The 18572-nt window shown below is 35.1% G+C and overlaps 1 protein-coding gene across 3 annotated transcripts in view; it reads left to right on the top strand.

Moving 5' to 3' along the window:
* Nucleotides 1–18389, top strand: part of nkain2 (sodium/potassium transporting ATPase interacting 2) — a 159992-nt gene extending 141603 nt beyond the window's left edge. For 2 of the 3 annotated variants that reach the window (XM_058755951.1, XM_058755950.1), the window contains 3 exons: nucleotides 3400–3460; nucleotides 10741–10822; nucleotides 12347–12833. In XM_058755951.1, the coding sequence (XP_058611934.1) occupies nucleotides 3400–3460; nucleotides 10741–10822; nucleotides 12347–12392 (189 nt within the window). In that variant the 3' untranslated portion in view covers nucleotides 12393–12833. Of the gene's footprint in view, nucleotides 1–3399; nucleotides 3461–10740; nucleotides 10823–12346; nucleotides 12834–17339 lie in introns of those variants that run through there. The other variant, XM_058755953.1, reaches the window with a different exon arrangement.
* Nucleotides 18390–18572: the final 183 nt, after the last annotated feature.

The following is an 18572-nucleotide window of genomic DNA, read 5'->3' as shown; positions in this document are numbered from 1 at the left end:
CCATTTTTATGTTCCGAAATATAGAAAAATATTATATGCAATGAAGTGTGTGTAGTATTAAATAAAAAATAAATAAATAAAACATTTATTATATATTGCAAACAATAAAAATGGCCAAAATGTATGTATTTACTGTAGTTTTTCAAAACATATTACAGTATAAACATGTATCAAAACTGCTAACCAACACAGTAGCTACTGTAGATTGTATGGTTATTATATTTACATAAACATACTTTTAATAAGTTCCAGTTTCTTATGTTATCTCATATCTTTGTACATTTTATATATACATTTGTTTTGTCCAAAATATAAGTATTTACCCCAAATGTAATTTAAGATTAAAAATTTATATTTTTTTGCCTTTTAAAAGACATTTTTGAATAGTTATTGCCATTTTAAGTTTAAACTTAAACATTTAACATTTTTAAAATGCATTTCCTTTACCTTTGCTGTTTATGACACATATTAGCATAAATTTCGAATATATTTTGGCCAGAAAATTATAAATATAAATATTTGTTGTTTGGGGCAAACAGTTTGCAAGTCTCTTTTCACCGCTCTTCATCACACAGTTAGCGCAGACTGTATTTACATCCTGCTAATTTGGTTTACATATTTTGTAAACACAATGGACAGATGATAGCATCAGGTAATCAAAAGAGCAGCCTGTATTGTGTGTGTTGAACCCTGATCCGCCCCTTTCCCCACACAAACACACAGATGCTAGCTGCTGGCCGCCTCCATTGTCTCCTCATCCACGCTGAGTGCTGTATCCAAGGAACCAGGAACCAAAATACTGTCTGGCCCAATGTGCTGAGCCGAGGTGACACCACATTGGGCCCTCGTCCTTCACATAGCTGTGCAATATTGTGTAAATGACCCTGTCTGGATTCGGATTGCATGTGTGCGGCCCCATGCTCTCCACCGCCACTGAGGAGGAGGAGGAAGTGGTACATTATTCAGTGTAAATGAGAGCAAGACCTTGAGGTATTCTCGGAATCCTAAATCTGCTTTTCCTCCCATTTACCGCTGTACTGTGATTATCCGGAGGGACTGGACCGGGAATGCAGTCCTGGACTGTTTGTTCTGTTCGTTTAGTTAAATGAACTGCTCAAATGATAAGAAATGGCGATACATAAACATTCTTGTAAACACGGCCGCATTTCTAGAGCATTCCCTGAGGGGACACAAGTTTGTATCTCATAGAATAGCAAATGGCGCTCAGCTTCTTAATTATCATCTCAAGTCTGGGTGGCCTTTTTAGCAGTGTGTCAAAGTACATTTGTTCTCAGCACAACTGTGGCACAGTGTTGGGGAATGTTACTTTTAAAAATAACATGTTATAGTATTGAGTTACTCATTAAAGGTGACTAATTGCATTACTTTTTATTTTTTCTGTCCAGGTGTCTCCTTGTCCTTAAAAGAAGGGCTTTGATTGGTTGGCAAATAAATTTTACATTCAAAGTAATTTAAGTGTTAATCCATCCAACGTATGTTACCATTCAAAAGTTTGGGGAGAAATATTTTCATTCAGGTAGGATGCATTAAAAATTATCAAAAGTGGCAGTAAAAAATAAACCTTTACAATGTTACAAAACAATATATTTAAATAAATGTTGTTATTTTGATCAAAGAATCCTGAAAAAATTTATCATTTTTTCCACAAAAATATTAAGCAGCATAACTGTTTTCAACGTTAATAATATCAAGAAATGTTTCTTGAGCAAAAAAAAGTTGTATCTTTTTATATTACTTTAAATGATCAAAATACATTGAACAATTTCAACTTTTTTATAATTTATATGAAATTCAGGTTTACTGTAATTTTGGTTGAAATTGGTGAAATTATTACAGCGTAGAATCATTTCTGAAGGATCATGGGACTGAATATTGGCTGATGAAAATTCACAGGAATAGTTGCATTTTAAATATATTAAATTATCTGAATTGTAATACTATTTCACAGTAGTACTGTTTTTACTGTATTTTTGATCAAATAAATGCAACCTCCAGCCTGAAAGCTCCAAGACAGTATAAGTAATATAAGTAATATAAATTAATTATATTAATATATTTTAAATCATTATTCTCTATAAATAATATGTATGCTGTATGTTAATAACCACTATACATAACTATACTCGTTATTTGGGGGGGAAAAAACCCAAACTCATCTGATTACGTAACCCGGGTTTTATTTGTGCTGTTTCCCCCAACACTGGTCCTGTAGACCTTATTTTGGCAGTGCAGACGACAGGAGTTCAAGCTGTCCTACTCTATCATTTGTCTTGATTCGATCAGAGACGTCCAATCAGTCCGGTTCTATAAAATCACCGGTGTAACACACAACAACACGGCTCTCTGATGAAGAGGGTTTATAAAAAGCCCAGCTGTGCTCCCTGAGCATTTTAAAGAGTCTGCTCCAAGAGATCCAAGTCTTTTGTTTGTCCATTAAATGTGTTTACAGTACTCAATATTCTGGTGAGATCTTTTCATCATCGTTTCACATTCATCCTTCTTAATCACGATTGAAGTCCCAAGCCTGCCATCGACCGTCTTTTTCTTTAAACACGGATGTGATTTAAAAATGAGTGATTCAGAGCTAGGAAAATCAGAGCTTTGTGTATCCGTGTGCTTCTATGATTCAGAAGTGCTGTGTTTTGGAGCGGCAGAGAGGATGAGGCTCCAACATTTCTGCTTTGCTCTGTCCTCATTGCTCTAAAGACCCATTTCCTGTGGCGGTCTCTCAGTTTGATGTAAAGCTCTCGCCGCTACAACACCTGTTTCCTCAATGAAAATAAGCCTACCTCCCTCTATCTTTGATCTCTTCATTCTCTCCTGTTTCACATTTCAGATTCTTTCTCATTTGAGCAAAAGATATGAGCATGTTTTCTCTACTGTTAAAAGTATGCTCTTTTTATCTCTAATTAACCGAATGAACCACTAATGGTTTTCAGTGATGGTTTGTTTGCTTATTCTGATATAATGACCACATGAAATGAGTCGACACAGTTTTATTGCATTTGATGAAAGAGGAAGATTGGTTTTTATCAAAGCAAAATCAGAACATTTTATTGGATGAGGATTCTTCAGTAATTTTCTTTCTTGTGAGAAAAACTGTTCTAAACGTTTATTTTTAGGTCAACAAAGTCGACTTGTCCCACTTACACTTGAAAATAGCCATTCCGCCCCATAGTTTTTCGTTTTATTTTCTTGGTCTAACATCAACGTTCAACCGCAGGCATTGCAAAAGGTTGCCAGGAATGATTGTGAAACCTGTTCGGGAAACATTATTTTTCCTATTCTATTTGCTGCACTACACTTAACCTTAATATAGGCAAATTGATTAGTACAGTTGATTATTCTAATCAGTGTTGTTTTCTATTTTCTTCACAGCTTGCTGGGTTCATCTATGCCTGTTATGTTGTGAAGCTCATTTCAGAAGAGGAGGACAGCTGTGAGTAAAACTTCATAACTCAATCATGAATTTGTTTTTGTTCATTTTTAATGAGGGTTTGGCTTATTCTCAAAGATATAATGCATGCTTATAAGATACACTGTAAAAAGTACTAAGTTGACTTAACTTAAAAAAATCGAGGAAACCCGTTGCCTTAAAAATTTTAAGTAAATGATCATTTAAAAAATAAGTTAAGTGAATTGTCAAGTTCACTTAACTTTTTTTTTTATTATTATTATTTACTTAATAATTTTGAGGCAACGGGTTTCCTCAATTTTTTTAAGTCAAGTCAATTTAGTACTTTTTACAGTGTATGTATTTAATCTAAAATGATATAGGATCTAAAATTACATTTAACATACCAGATCTAAATATATGATTTACATATACAGTGGCGGACAAAATTATTAGAACAGTAGTACAGTATTTTCCCCAGCTTTTTTTTATTTAGCTATTTCTGACTAAAGTTGTTAGTAGTTATAGTTATTTCTAACTTTTGCTGTAGTGTGTCAGTAGGAAATATCAGTTTACATTTTCCAACTTTCATTTGGCCATTAATTGTAATAATCCAGTGAGTTGAAGAAATCAATGACATGAAGAAACAGAACAAACTGAGACAGACTAAATCCAGAAGAACTGTGGCAACATCTCTAAGATGCTTCAAGAAACCTACCTGCAAAGTTACAGTACTGTTAAAAGTTTTAGGCACTTGTGTAAAAATGCTGTAAAATGAGGATGCTGTTAAAAATAATGTCATAAATAGATTTTCTTTATCAATTAATTTCTATTAACTAAAATAAATCAACATTTGGTGTGAGCATCCTTTGCGTTTAAAGCAGCTTTTGCCCTCGGTGTACTTGTGCATAGTTTTTCAGGGAGTTTTGCAGGACGTTTTCTTGAAGCATCTTGGAGACGTTGCCACAGTTCTTCTGGATTTAGTCTGTCTCAGTTCATTCTGTTTCTTCATGTCATACCAAACAGACTGGATGATGATCAGATCAGATCTCTGTGTGGAGCACTGGCTGTTGTCAGACTCCTTGGGCAAAAAAAAAAATCTCACTGGATTATTACAATTAATGGCAAAGTAAATGTTTGGAAATATAAACTGATATTTCCTACTGACACACTACAGCAAAAGCTAGAAATAATTTTTAGCTGGTGAAAATACTAGTGTTCTAATCATTTTGGCCACCACTGTATAAATATGATATATTTATGATATTACAAATATATTTATTATCCTATATATATATATATATATATATATATATATATATATATATACAGTGGGTACGGAAAGTATTCAGACCCCCTTCAATTTTTCACTCTTTGTTATATTGCAGCCATTTGCTAAAATCATACACACAGCACCCCATATTGACAGAAAAACACAGAATTGTTGACATTTTTGCAGATTTATTAAAAAAGAAAAACTTAAATATCACATGGTCCTAAGTATTCAGACCCTTTGCTCAGTATTTAGTAGAAGCACCCTTTTGATCTAATACAGCCATGAGTCTTTTTGGGAAAGATGCAAGTTTTTCACACCTGGATTTGGGGATCCTCTGCCATTCCTCCTTGCAGATCCTCTCCAGTTCTGTCAGGTTGGATGGTAAACGTTGGTGGACAGCCATTTTTAGGTCTCTCCAGAGATGCTCAATTGGGTTTAAGTCAGGGCTCTGGCTGGGCCATTCGAGAACAGTCACGGAGTTGTTGTGAAGCCACTCCTTCGTTATTTTAGCTGTGTGCTTAGGGTCATTGTCTTGTTGGAAGGTAAACCTTCGGCCCAGTCTGAGGTCCTGAGCACTCTGGAGAAGGTTTTCATCCAGGATATCCCTGTACTTGGCCGCATTCATCTTTCCCTCGATTGCAGCCAGTCGTCCTGTCCCTGCAGCCACCACCATGCTTCACTGTTGGGACTGTATTGGACAGGTGACGAGCAGTGCCTGGTTTTCTCCACACATACCGCTTAGAATTAAGGCCAAAAAGTTCTATCTTGGTCTCATCAGACCAGAGAATCTTATTTCTCACCATCTTGGAGTCCTCCATGCGGGCTTTCATGTGTCTTGCACTGAGGAGAGGCTTCCGTCGGGCCACTCTGCCATAAAGCCCCGACTGGTGGAGGCTGCAGTGATGGTTGACTTTCTAACTTTCTCGCATCTCCGACTGCATCTCTGGAGCTCAGCCACAGTGATCTTTGGTTTCTTCTTTACCTCTCTCACCAAGGCTCTTCTCCCCCGATAGCTCAGTTTGGCCGGACGGCCAGCTCTAGGAAGGGTTCTGGTCGTCCCATTTAAGGATTATGGAGGCCACTGTGCTCTTAGGAACCTTAAGTGCAGCAGAAATTTTTTTGTAACCTTGGCCAGATCTGTGCCTTGCCACAATTCTGTCTCTGAGCTCTTCAGGCAGTTCCTTTGACCTCATGATTCTCATTTGCTCTGACATGCACTGTGAGCTGTAAGGTCTTATATAGACAGGTGTGTGGCTTTCCTAATCAAGTCCAATCAGTATAATCAAACACAGCTGGACTCAAATGAAGGTGTAGAACCATCTCAAGGATGATCAGAAGAAATGGACAGCACCTGAGTTAAATATATGAGTGTCACAGGAAAGGGTCTGAATACTTAGGAGCATGTGATATTTCAGTTTTTCTTTTTTAATAAATCAAATGGCTGCAATATAACAAAGAGTGAAAAATTTAAGGGGGTCTGAATACTTTCCGTACCCACTGTATATATTTACATATTTTTAATTGGTGTGTGTGTTTGAAAAAAAAGCATTTAATAATACTTTAATACGTTTTTAGACTTATTTTTAGTTTATAACCTAAATTGGTGTAAAGATGCATGATTTTTTTAAATCTATTTTTTATTATTATATTTTTTATATGCTTTAACATTGTTGTGGAATATTCGTTTCCTGCGGTAATGAAGCACTGACATAGACATAGCTCTTGGTGGCAGATCTTTAGCCTAGTTTGAATGCCCCAGTAAACATTTGAATTTAGATGTTGCAGGATCTAAAAGATTGCTTTTATTGATCCCAAACGACGAGCCTGTGGCCTAGTGTTTTAAAGCAAGGAGAAAATTGTTCCATTAGTAATGCTCAGACGATCACACTTACCACTACTGCCACGCTGAGACACATGGGTCATTCGCTTTAGTCACCTTTCTGTCCTGACGACAGATTAGATAATAATTTTGATGATAGAAGACGGCCTAATTTATAATATTCCTTATATTTTAAGGAACAGTTCACCCAAAATGAAAACTCTTGTCATTTACTCACTCTCTTTTATGCATTGCAAACCTGTATGCCTTACTTTCTTTTGTGGAACACAAAAGGAAAACACAAGGCTATCATATGGCTTTATAGGAGTTCATTTTTTGTTGTTTCACTTTCATTATATTGAAAACTGTGGGCACTATATTGTTCAACATTTCCCCATTTATGTTCTACAGAAAAAGGAAACCCATGCGGATCATGACAGACTATTCGTTTAATGTGTTTTGTCCTCAGATGCTTGTAACTTTTTCTTAGGAGAGTCTTTTGAGGAATAGCTACAATAACAAAGGAAATGCAGCCTAACACTGGCATACAAGATCAATACTGTTGTTCTCTTGCAGAGTCAAGCTTTATTTTCCCTGTTCTCATCATTCTCTCATCACCGAGCAACTAAAACAGACAGACAGAGAGATGCATGTAAAAGTGTGTGTTTGTGTGGCTGTTTATTTGTTAGGCATCCGCCTTCTTTGTTGTGTATTTTCATTGCATTTTATCAGTTCATAATCAGAGTAATCAGAATCATTAAACTTCACTCTGAATTTAATTAAGCTTGGCCGTATTTGGAGGGTCAGCCTCTCATTAAACTGAGTGCCTTCACTACATGTTAAGATCACGGAGAGGGAGCCCTCTGGCAGAATACATCCAGTGTAGCGTGATGGTCTATTAATGCAGAATATTTGTGCGTATATGGGTTTTTATGCATGACTTCATTGGGATGTTGGTCCAAGCTAGAGTGTGATCCTTGTGTATATATATTCATTTTTCAGCAGCTATTACTCCAGTCTTCAGTGTCGCATGATCCTTCAGAAATCATTCTAATTTTTAGTGCCTAAGTAACATTTATTATCATCAATGTAGAAAACACTTTTTTTATATATATATATAAAGCATGATACAGTTTCAAGCATTATAGATGAATAGGAAGTTCAAAACAGCATTTATTTTAAATAGGAATATTTTGTGACGCATGTATAAATTAAGTTTTTTAAATTGCAACATTAAATTATACGTTATATATGTATATCTTTATATATTATATATATTTTATTATATATTCTCATTAGCCTATCTCCTATTATATCATTACACAGTGATGAACATTTAATATATTTACTTTGGTGGAGAAAAGCATCTTAAATCAGAATCCCTAGAAATGTGTGGATTGTTACTCGCTAGCCTCTTCCAGAGTACCTTATGAATAAAACTCCTTAATTAAGCGATGTGTGCAAAAACTAACTTTCATCCTCTCACAAAATCCATTTTATTGGCTTTAGATTAGTCAAATGTGCAAAGCTTTGTGCCGCAAAACTTCTGCCGCCACACTGATCGCTTAACTTTCTCAAACATCATTCAGCAGTGCTCCCGGTGTCCAGTGGGGGGTTCTGATTGTCTCAATCAGTGATCAGGACAGATTCTAGAACATTTGTGTAATTGGAAATCCCTCTCGAAAGTCTCTCCCAATCAGTCCATGGGCAGCCCAAGTCTGAGTGACTGCCGGAGCGCTTGTGATGAACGGCGACGTTAGTATCCTTTGAGAGCTTATCAGCGGTGTTGATGTTCCAAGGGTGGGCCCAGGAAAATTCCACTGAGAAATATAATCGTTGAAGCTCTGAATCCTCCAAGCAGGCCAACGATATTGATGGCTTGATCCCTGAGGCATGTAGAAACACTAATCGGAACGCCATATTGGCCATTACGGCTTTAATTAATATAGTACATGAAGCACCTCCGCAAAGGTAATGAACAGCTCAAACCAATCAACACGGTCCGCACGTAATTACAGCTGCTATCACAGGTAACGTCCCAGGGTCCATTTAAAGAAAGGACAGTATTTAAATGATTCTGCTTCTGAGAGCATGATAAAGCAAGAGAGAGAGAATTAGGAAGTGTCAGAGTGCGCAAGTTGCGGGGAAACACTTTTTGCATCTATAACAAGGAAATTAGGTTAAGGCTTTCCTTTGGGGATATGCAATCAGGCTTTGTGGTTGCAGGGAGGTGGGAACTCATGCTGATAGTCTTTGTGCGCCGCGTGCGTTTTACAAATGCCTTTGTCGACGAAGAGCTTTTGGAAGGGTGAAGCCAAAACCCATAAAACTCATAACGCTTTGCTATATGGACGCTGTGGATGCTAATGCTGTAGCTCAAGGCGGCCAGTAGACCCTTTAATCTGTCCACTTGCCCACAGTCGATGGTACTTGTATGTTTTTTTTGTTGTTGTTGTTTTTTACTTCATTACTAGATCAGTGATCCCAGCATTTCCCATTATCTTGGCAGGAACAGCCAGGAAGAATTTTTGCCGTGAAACAACTTGAGATATCTTTTCAGAGCTGTTTAAGAGCACATATCTGCCCTCAGGCAATCTGTTTTAACATTTACCCCCTGCAGACATATTTATGTAAAGGACATTAACATGGGAATGCTCTGAAGTGCACGTAACTTAATTTTCTTTTTGAAATGATCCGTGTTTTCTATTTTAAATGTTTTGTGTGTGTGTGTGTGTGTGTGTGCTCAAAAGTTTGGGGTTAGTAAGATGTTATACTTTTATTCAGCAAGGATGCATTAAATTGATCAAAAGTGACAGTAAATATTCATAATCCATTTCAAATTCTGTTCTTTTGAACTTTCTATTCATCAAATAAGCTAATAAGCAGAAATTAAACAACAAATCAGCATATTAGGATGATTTCTGAAGGATCGTGTGACGCTGAAGACTGAAGTAATGATACTGAAAATTCAGCTTTGCCATCACAGAAATAAATTACATTTTAAATTATATTAAAATAGAAAACTGTTATTTTAAAGTTGTAATAATATTTTACAATATTACTCTGTTTTTGAATCACATGAATGCACCATTGTTTAGCATGAAAAATGTATTTCATAAAAATCTTACTGACCCCAAACTATGTATTTATTACATACTTATTAACAATGTAATGAATTATGAGTGAGTTAAAGCAATTAATTAGCGAAATTAATCAGCAATATTTTTTTCTCTTAGAAATTGCTAGTAAATTTCATAATTACAAAGAAATGGCAAGTAACACATTGAATTGAATGTGAAGTAGAAAGATGGAAATAATATTTTTTGTAAAACATACTCCAGTATTCTTTTGAAAAATATTTTTTTTACAGTGTTTAATGTGAATGATGGTTCTAAAGGCCTATTTAAGCCCAATCTGAATTTTGGATGTGTCACATTAATATTACTACTATTTGTTTTGTTTTCTTTTTCATTTATTTATGTTACTGAATTGTTAAAATATTTTAAGGCCTGTCAATCAGTTTAAATACTGGAATATTGTTAATTAATGACATGATATGTCATATATCAGTGTACGTTTAGAGGGGAATTCAAACAGTGTCCTGCTAAACGTGAGCGCTCTGGTTTAAACTGCTGGCACAAGCTTTCAGACTGACCTCTGCGGGTCCCCAGATAACACTGATCAGGGCAAAGGTCTAACTCCACAATAAGACCAACATAGATTAGGGGATTTGTAGGTATATGCCCCCTAAAATCTATCATCAGAATGATAATGGTTCCAGTCTTCCGTTCTCCTTCTGTTTGGGATGCACGAGAGAAGCTCTGCTAATTCCACAGCTTATCTCCTGTGTTCGTTGGTCTAGGAAACAGCCTCTGATTGCCAAAGCCTGGATTTTTATCGCACACTTTATTACCTTTGCGTCTTTGTGGAAAGCCCAGATACTCGGGGCTTCCAGAGCTTGAAACAGCTGGTGGGCCCTCACAGAGGGGTCCGGGGCTAATCCTGTCAGTTTGCTTTATGTTAGCCTATCTTATAATCCGTCGGGCAGCGTGCCACAAACCAGCCTCCATAGATGTCAGTCTCACAGAGGGTCCGGCCGCTGATCATCCACTGTTCATGATTATCACACCGACACACGCATGGGATGAATGAACGACAGCATTCAGTACAATAAATCATCTCTTTTTTGTCCCCCATCTTCCTCTTTCTCTCCCTGTCTCATTTCTTTAGTTGACTTTATAGGAGGGTTTGATTCGTACGGTTACCAAGGGCCACAGAAGACGTCACATTTGCAACTACAACCAATGTACATGTAAGTATCACAAACATGAATGGTTTTAAATCAAAGCAAACCCAATTTATAGTACACAACGTTGTCTTATACAGTTTCAGCAGTGTTTTGTTATATACTGGTGCTTCAGGGTAAATTTTCATGGTGCACTGTATTTTATTCAAGCCGTTTTTTTCTCCTCAGCTCTCTACAGTTGCTCATAAGTGAAAAGCTTGGCAAAGCAATTTATGTTCTCTTAGTAAGCTGCATCTAACATGTTTATAAATTATTAAATCGTTTTGATAACGTATTTATTTGTTTATTTATCAGATAAATGTATTGACTTTTATTTTTAATGTACATTTGTTAATGAAATGACTTAATTTACAACAATTATCAGAATATTTATATTTATTTATAATAATGATTTAATAATAATAATTCATCTGCGTAAGATAAATGTTTAGTCTTTTATTTAAATTTGTTAATGAAATTGTGACTGAATGTCATCAGTCAATTATCATCAGAATATTTGTTTGTAATTATTAGAATTTTTATTTATTTGTAATAGTAATTATTTATCAGTTACATTTAATAACTTGTATTATATTTTTCTTATTTAAAAGTATTAATGAAATTATGAGTTTAAATAACATAAACTATAATTATCAGAATATTGTATATATTTATATAATTTTGGAATATTTATTTATGTATTTATTTATGGCTACACTTTATTTTAAAGTGTTCTTGTTACAGTGTAATTATACATTTAAGTACTGAGTAATATTAATTAACTACATGTACTTACTATAAGGTTAGGATTAGGGTTTGGTTTAGGGTTACTTGCATGTAATTCTGCATAATTTATTGTTATTATAATAGTAAGTACATGTAACGTATAACAAGGACACCTTAAAATAAAGTGTTACCTTATTTATTTACTTAGAATTTCAAATAAAACTATGAAAATGTTGTAGTAATTTTCATATATATAATATTTCATGTTAGAGAAAAAAAGCATGACATTAATTTTATTATATTTTCATATTAGAAAAGTATTTATTTGTCCAATGTATTTCTTATGTAATTGAACAAAAGTAATTTATTTAAATTCAAAAGATTTACGGTTGTGTAAGTTATGTATAAGGAAATTCATTATCAGCTATTTTCCGTATAGATTTTGTGCGAGACTCTAGACTCTTGTGCTGTTGTACAGCGAGTCATTCTGTTTGTATCTGGGTACACAACACTCTCTGTTGGACATACCGGACATACTGCGGAGTAGTTTTATGAGAGCTGGTCCGTGACAGACCTGGAGCAAAACAAAACCCTGAGGAGTATCTCTAGCGGAACATCTCGAAGAAATAATATCATTGTCAGTCTGGCTGGGATAATAGCTTAGGTCAATATTAGGGGAGGTGATCTGTTTGCTTACGCTCTGTTGGCAGCTTAAATGTTTATGAAGAAGTAGTTGAATGCTCAGAGGTGGGACTGGGTGATCGCTGGGAGATTTAAGAGGATTTGGCTTATTGACACTGATCTATTGGTGATTGTGTTCTATAGAGTCAGCCTTTATGTCCACAATGCACTCCATTATGCCAGGAGGTGATACAGCAATGCTATCGAAGCTTAGGCCCATGATCTATATGGAGACAGCTCTTTGATGGAACACCAAACTGCAGTACGGGAGGGGTTGGAGAAGTCACTGAAAATCAGCGATGTGCAATAAAAGTTTTCCCCAAAAGTGTAGGTAACATCAAAACATTAAACCAGTCAGCATAGTAACAACCAATGACGTGAGTTTGTGTCTGTTTGTCCAACCAATGGAAGATAAGGGAGTTTTTGTGATTTGAGGTGACACACTTAATCGTTAACCAGGGTTATTATAGTTGGCTTTTTTTAACGATAACTGAAATAAAATATAAAAATCTTTAACTTATTTTATTTCAGCTAGTTGCCAAAGACACATTTTGTTTAACTTAATGTACTAAATTAACTAAAACAAAAAAAAGAATAAAAACTAAAATAAAAAAAACATTAACTAATAAAAGTTATGAAAGCACACAATAAAATTACTAAAATTGAAATGAAAACAAAAATACAAATATAAAAAGCTAATTTAACATATTAAAACAAAATATATATATATATATATATATATATATATATATATATATATGTATATATATATATATATATATATATATATATATATATATATATCAAAGATACTAAAATAAAACTCCTTGTAACTTATGAAATATGACTTGCATATGAATGAATCATGGGTGGACGTACATATATACTTCAGTAATGATCAGTAAGATTTTGAATGTTTTTTAAAGAAGTTTCTTATGCTCATCAAAGCTGTATCTATGTGATCAAAAATTTAAAAAAATTTAATTAATAAAAAAAACAGTATTCTATTTTATGATACTTTAAAATATAAGTTATTCCTAATCGAAAGACAATAAAAAGTTGATCGCAAAAAAATATATAATTTATTCCTGTGAAGCAAAGCTGAATTTTCAGCATCATTACTCCAGTCTTCAGTGTCACATGACCCTTTAGAAATAATTCTAATATGCTGATTTATAATCAGTGTTGGAAACAGATTAATATTTTTAATACTTTTTTCAGAATTCTTTGATAAATAAAAAGAACAGTGTTAATTCAAAATTGAAAGTTTGTTACAATATACAATACTATTTAAAAGTTTGGGGTCAGTAATTTATTTTTTTTTTTAAAGAAATTAATACTTTGGTAACACTTTACAATAAGGTTCATTAGTTCACATTAGTTAACTACATTAGCTAACATGAACTAAGAATGAACAATACTTCTACAGCATTTATTAATCTTAGTTGACGTTAAGTTCAGCATTTACTAATGCATTATTAAAATCATGAGTTGTGCTTGTTAACATTAGTTAATGCACTGTGAAGTAATATGAACAAATAATGAACAACTCTATTTTTATTAACAAAGATGAATAAATAGTGTGATAAATGTATTGTTCATTGTTTGTTCATATTAGTTAATACATTAACTAATGTTAACAAATGACACCTTATTGTAAAGTGTTACCAATACTTTTATTCAGCAAGGATGTGTGAGACCTTGTTTCTCTATGCCGGTGGGGACTTAAACCTGAATGCACACTAACTCATGGGGACTCATGATACTGAGGGGATCTAAATTAATGTTCCCATGGGGAAACAAGTTTCTAAATCATACAGAATGAGTTTTCTGAAAATGTAAAGATGCCTGTAGTTTTCTGTGTTGGGTAGGTTTAGGTTTAGATGTAGGGTTGGTTTAGGACGATAGAAAATACGGCAAACCTTGTGTGTGTGTGTATGTTTATATACATGTACATACACTGTAAAAAAAATTCCGTAAAATTTACGGTAAAAAAACGGCAGCTGTGGTTGCCGGAATTCTACCGTAAAAAATACGGTAACAACATTTTTGGTTTTACGGTTTTAACTTAAATTTACAGTTAAATACCGTAATTTCATTAACTGATATAATGTTAATATACCAATCTATTAAAGTACTTAAATCTGTTTTGTACCTTTGAAATACACTGATAACCACCAAATGCAGGTGGTGATGAGAAAGTCACATGATGAACCAAAGCCCATCACAAGCAGCTTTTAAATATTAACATATATAGAAGGTGCACAGTGTCATTCACACAAGCACTAAACACCATCATGGTGAGACTCATTAAACTGAAATATGCAATAAACATTAATTTAACAACATTAGATGTAACATACAACCCTAATAAACATAACTGATAAGAAAAAACTAAGAAGAAACATAGTTATTTCAAAGAAAAAACATCAAATTCAAACAAAATTTGAAATGCAACACAGGGAATTCTGGGAACGTCAGTTTACAGGAACTTACTGTTAACCATTTAACAGGTTTTTACTGTAGCATTTTCACAGTTTTTTACCGTTAAAATCACAGTCATTTTTTTACAGTGTAGACATTATACATGTGCGTATATGTATATAAAAATAAGCAGCTACAGCTGTATTTTACCCTGTGGTATCATTCCAAGTCATTTTTGGCCTGTGGTGAGATCAGCCCAACTGATGTGAAAACATATGGCGGGGGTCCAAATGTGCCTGTCACCAGGCCTGGCACACGAGTGACACCAACGGCAAAATATCAGCAGGAACATTCCCCGCCATCCTCCAGGGAAGGAAGGACACAGCTGAGCTGCCCAGCGCCACAGTCCAGACACTGGGAAAAAAAAGCTGACTGGAATCCTGCCAGTGAAATGGGATCAGAAAGGATACCCCATATGGATTCAAATAGCAAGGGACTGTGTTGATTTACCAATAATACAGACAAATAGTCTGTCCCTAGAGAATTCCCACCAAGATATCTCTTGTTAAGAAATAATTCAGAAAAATCAGGGTAAATGTAGTATATACACTACTATTCAAAACATTTAGGCACTGTAAAGATTTTTTTAATATTTATGCAAGTCTCTTACGCTCACCAAGGCTGCATTTATTTGATCAAAAATACAGAAATACAATAAAAACAGAAATATTGTAAAATATTATTATTACAATTTAAAATAACGATTTTTATTTATTCCTGTGATGCAAATCATTATTCCAGTCTTCAGTGTCACATGATCCTTCAGAAATTATTCTAAAATGCTGATTTGCTGCTCAGGAAACATTTCTTATTATTATCAATGTTGAAAGCTGCGTAATAGTCTTGTGGAAACTGTATATGTATACACATTTCCATTCTCTGCCACCAATGCAGACAGCAGAAAGGTGCAATTACATGGGCTTTTAGATCAGTGACAAGTAACAATGCTTTATGCAACTCCATCCTCGTCTTGTGGGAACAGATGCTCTAAAATTGGGATTAATGAGGATTACACAAAATCCAGAGAAAGACTACAGAGAAAATTAATTATTCTCTTAAAGAGCCGCACCCCGTCTGTACCCACGGCTGCTCCCCTGGTCTTATTCAGAGAAAGTGTCTTGTTGAAGATGCACTGAATATTCACTGTCAGCCAGTGTTTTGTATTTATTACATGGCCGGCTGACTAAATCATTCTGTCACGTCATGAGTCTCTTGCCTTTGTAAATGTCAGACTCTCACTTTTCCATAATGCATTGGAGTGCTTTGAATGGCAGGTCCATCCATAAGCAGATGGCATATTTTGATATTTCAGGGAGGTTTTTCTCCACGTGCTTCTGTGAAAGCATGCGTGTGCGTGTTGTTTAGTGCATTTTGAGATTCAGTGTGGAGAAAAATAGAATAATGAAAAGTGGAAAAGGTCACAGCTAATAATTAGTTAGAAGGGCAAAACGATATGAGAAAACTGAAATGAAATGAATAGATCTCACTCAGAAGCCCTTTAACATAATGCAAAAAAAAACCCACACGTGGGCCTACAGCAGCCTAAAAAGTATTTGGAGACTTAAAAATACGGATCACACTTAATGTATGAATTTCATTGTGTTAAATGCAAAGTAGCACAATAGGCGTCATCTGCAAACAAATTATGCTAGAGGTTTTCTCAGAATTAGCCAGTCTTAAATATCTAGTGTTTTACCATTTAAATTCAACTATTTATGGGAAATGTTTTGCTTTGGTGAAAATTTACTCACCTTCAGGCCATCCAAGATGTAGCTGAGTGAGATTTGTCATCAGAGAAATTTAGCTTTACATCACCTGCTCACCAGTGGATCCTCTGCAGTGAATGGGTGCCATCAGAATGAGAGTCCAAACAGCTGCTAAAAAACATCACAATAATCCACAAGTAATCCACACGACTCCAGTCTATCAATTAACATCTTATGAAGCAAAAGTTGCATGTTTGTAATAAACAAGACATTTTAAACTTGAAACAAGTCCTTTATCCATAATATTGCTTTCTCCGCTGGAAAAAGTTGTCTTATCTGAATCAGGTGAGAAAGTAAAAACTGTTCTAAACTAATATGTTTAAGTGGATTTTGATGTAAGAGAGCATTACTATGGATAGAGGACTCTGTTTTAACCAAAGTTAACATCTAAATAATGAATTTGTTTTTTACAAAGATGTTAATTGATGGACTGGAGTCGTTTAAATCTGGTTGGTCTAGTTCAGTCCTACACCTCATGCCACTCAAAATAAATGCATGATGGTCACTTGCTGTCAAATTCCATTGCAAATTGCCTTGGTTTATTAAAAAAAAAAAATAAAAATCACTTATGATGAGTGTTAATTTGCACGCTAAGTGCAAACTGTCCAACTGAAAGTGCTACTGGTGTCTCTCAAAAGACAGGGTTGCATGACACCTCTGCTTGTGCTGTCTTTTCTTAGTAGGAATGCCATTTGGTTTGATATTTTGTTAGTTAATGCAGTGGCATTCATACATTTTTAATGTTAAGTGTTCAAATATTTTGTAAACAAAAAAAACACTTTGTTTCACCCAGCTGAGCTTAATCAGTCTTAAAAGCAAGCACTGTGATTTATTACTTGTTTACACTGTCAAGCACAGTCTTTAATACTTGTTTTCTTCTCTCACAGGTCAAAGTAAAAGGACAACTGCCTTATCAGCCAATCAAAGCAACGAACTGATAATTGGACTTGTCTTTCTACGTAAATGTCTTAACATGATAGTGTCTTACGAACAGTCGGAGGAACACAGAACCGACACTTTAACCTCAAAGACTCCAAGTGGATTTTCTTTGTCTACGCCCAGCCCTTCCTCCTCCAGAGCGCTGCCTTCAGGCACGAGAGAGCCCTCGTGTGGCCGAACCCCTCAGCAGACTCTCATCATTGCGGCCATTAGCAGTGCAGAACAGAGGAGCAGATTGAGCGGACAGATCTGCAATAAGAAAGACTTGGAATCGTGCAATGGATCCGAGTGGATACAGTGTCAGTGTCTCCAACTGGCTTTCACAGAAATCATCCATACTTAAAGAATGTTCATTAAATAGTCAGTATGATATTAGTTATCTAGTCCTACAATCTTTCAAATGGTGGCTGGAGTGGCGAGTCATTATTCCAGTTGTGTTTACAAAGGGTCATTCCAAGCATTGGAATTACCGTCGGTGTTTAATTGCAACCCAAGTAGTTTTTCTTCTTTCTCCTGGATGTACTTGTCTTGAAAGTGCCAAGAACAGTTACGGAAAAAAAAAAACGAAACAAAACAAAACAAATAAAGAAATAAGTAGCTGCTAAGAGATTCATATTTTTTGGAGTTAAACGAAAGTCCTGAAAAAAAATATATGATTTTATCCGTTCGACGTCACCATGGGATCAACCGTATTTGTTTGCATGAGGTGTCAAAATCTGTTGCGTATTTAATATCTTTCAGCTAGACATAGGCCGACCTTGGAAGGGGTAACAGTCTCTCCAAAAGGTTACTTGTGAATATTGTTGTTTTTTAAGACGGTGTTGAGTCTTGTTAACAAGATAACGGATAGAAAACCAATTGTAACTTCTTTCTATTTTAAGCCTTTTTTAACGTGTGCAGGTGTTCACTCTTTTGTAGTAGACTAATAATTTATTATGCCGTGTAAGTGGGCCTTTCTTTTCGATATTCCTGTACATATTGAGGGGGGTAGGGATAGAGATGCAGTATTTCTAGTGATGTGATGTGCGAGGAGGTGTGTGGAAGAGTCTAATCGGGTTAGAACGCTTTGTTTTGTGTAGTAACAGGAACCCAAGAATAACGAGTCTCTAAATGATTTCTCAATGCAATTGTTCCCCAACTTTTATGCGAGAGGTTATGGAATTGTGGAAAATGCTGAAGCT

The sequence above is a fragment of the Onychostoma macrolepis genome, chromosome 20 (genome assembly GCF_012432095.1).
Source record: "Onychostoma macrolepis isolate SWU-2019 chromosome 20, ASM1243209v1, whole genome shotgun sequence".
In the NCBI taxonomy this organism is placed as follows: domain Eukaryota; kingdom Metazoa; phylum Chordata; class Actinopteri; order Cypriniformes; family Cyprinidae; genus Onychostoma; species Onychostoma macrolepis.
Note: the sequence above shows the minus strand (reverse complement) of the source record. Positions and strands in the feature narration are given on the sequence as shown.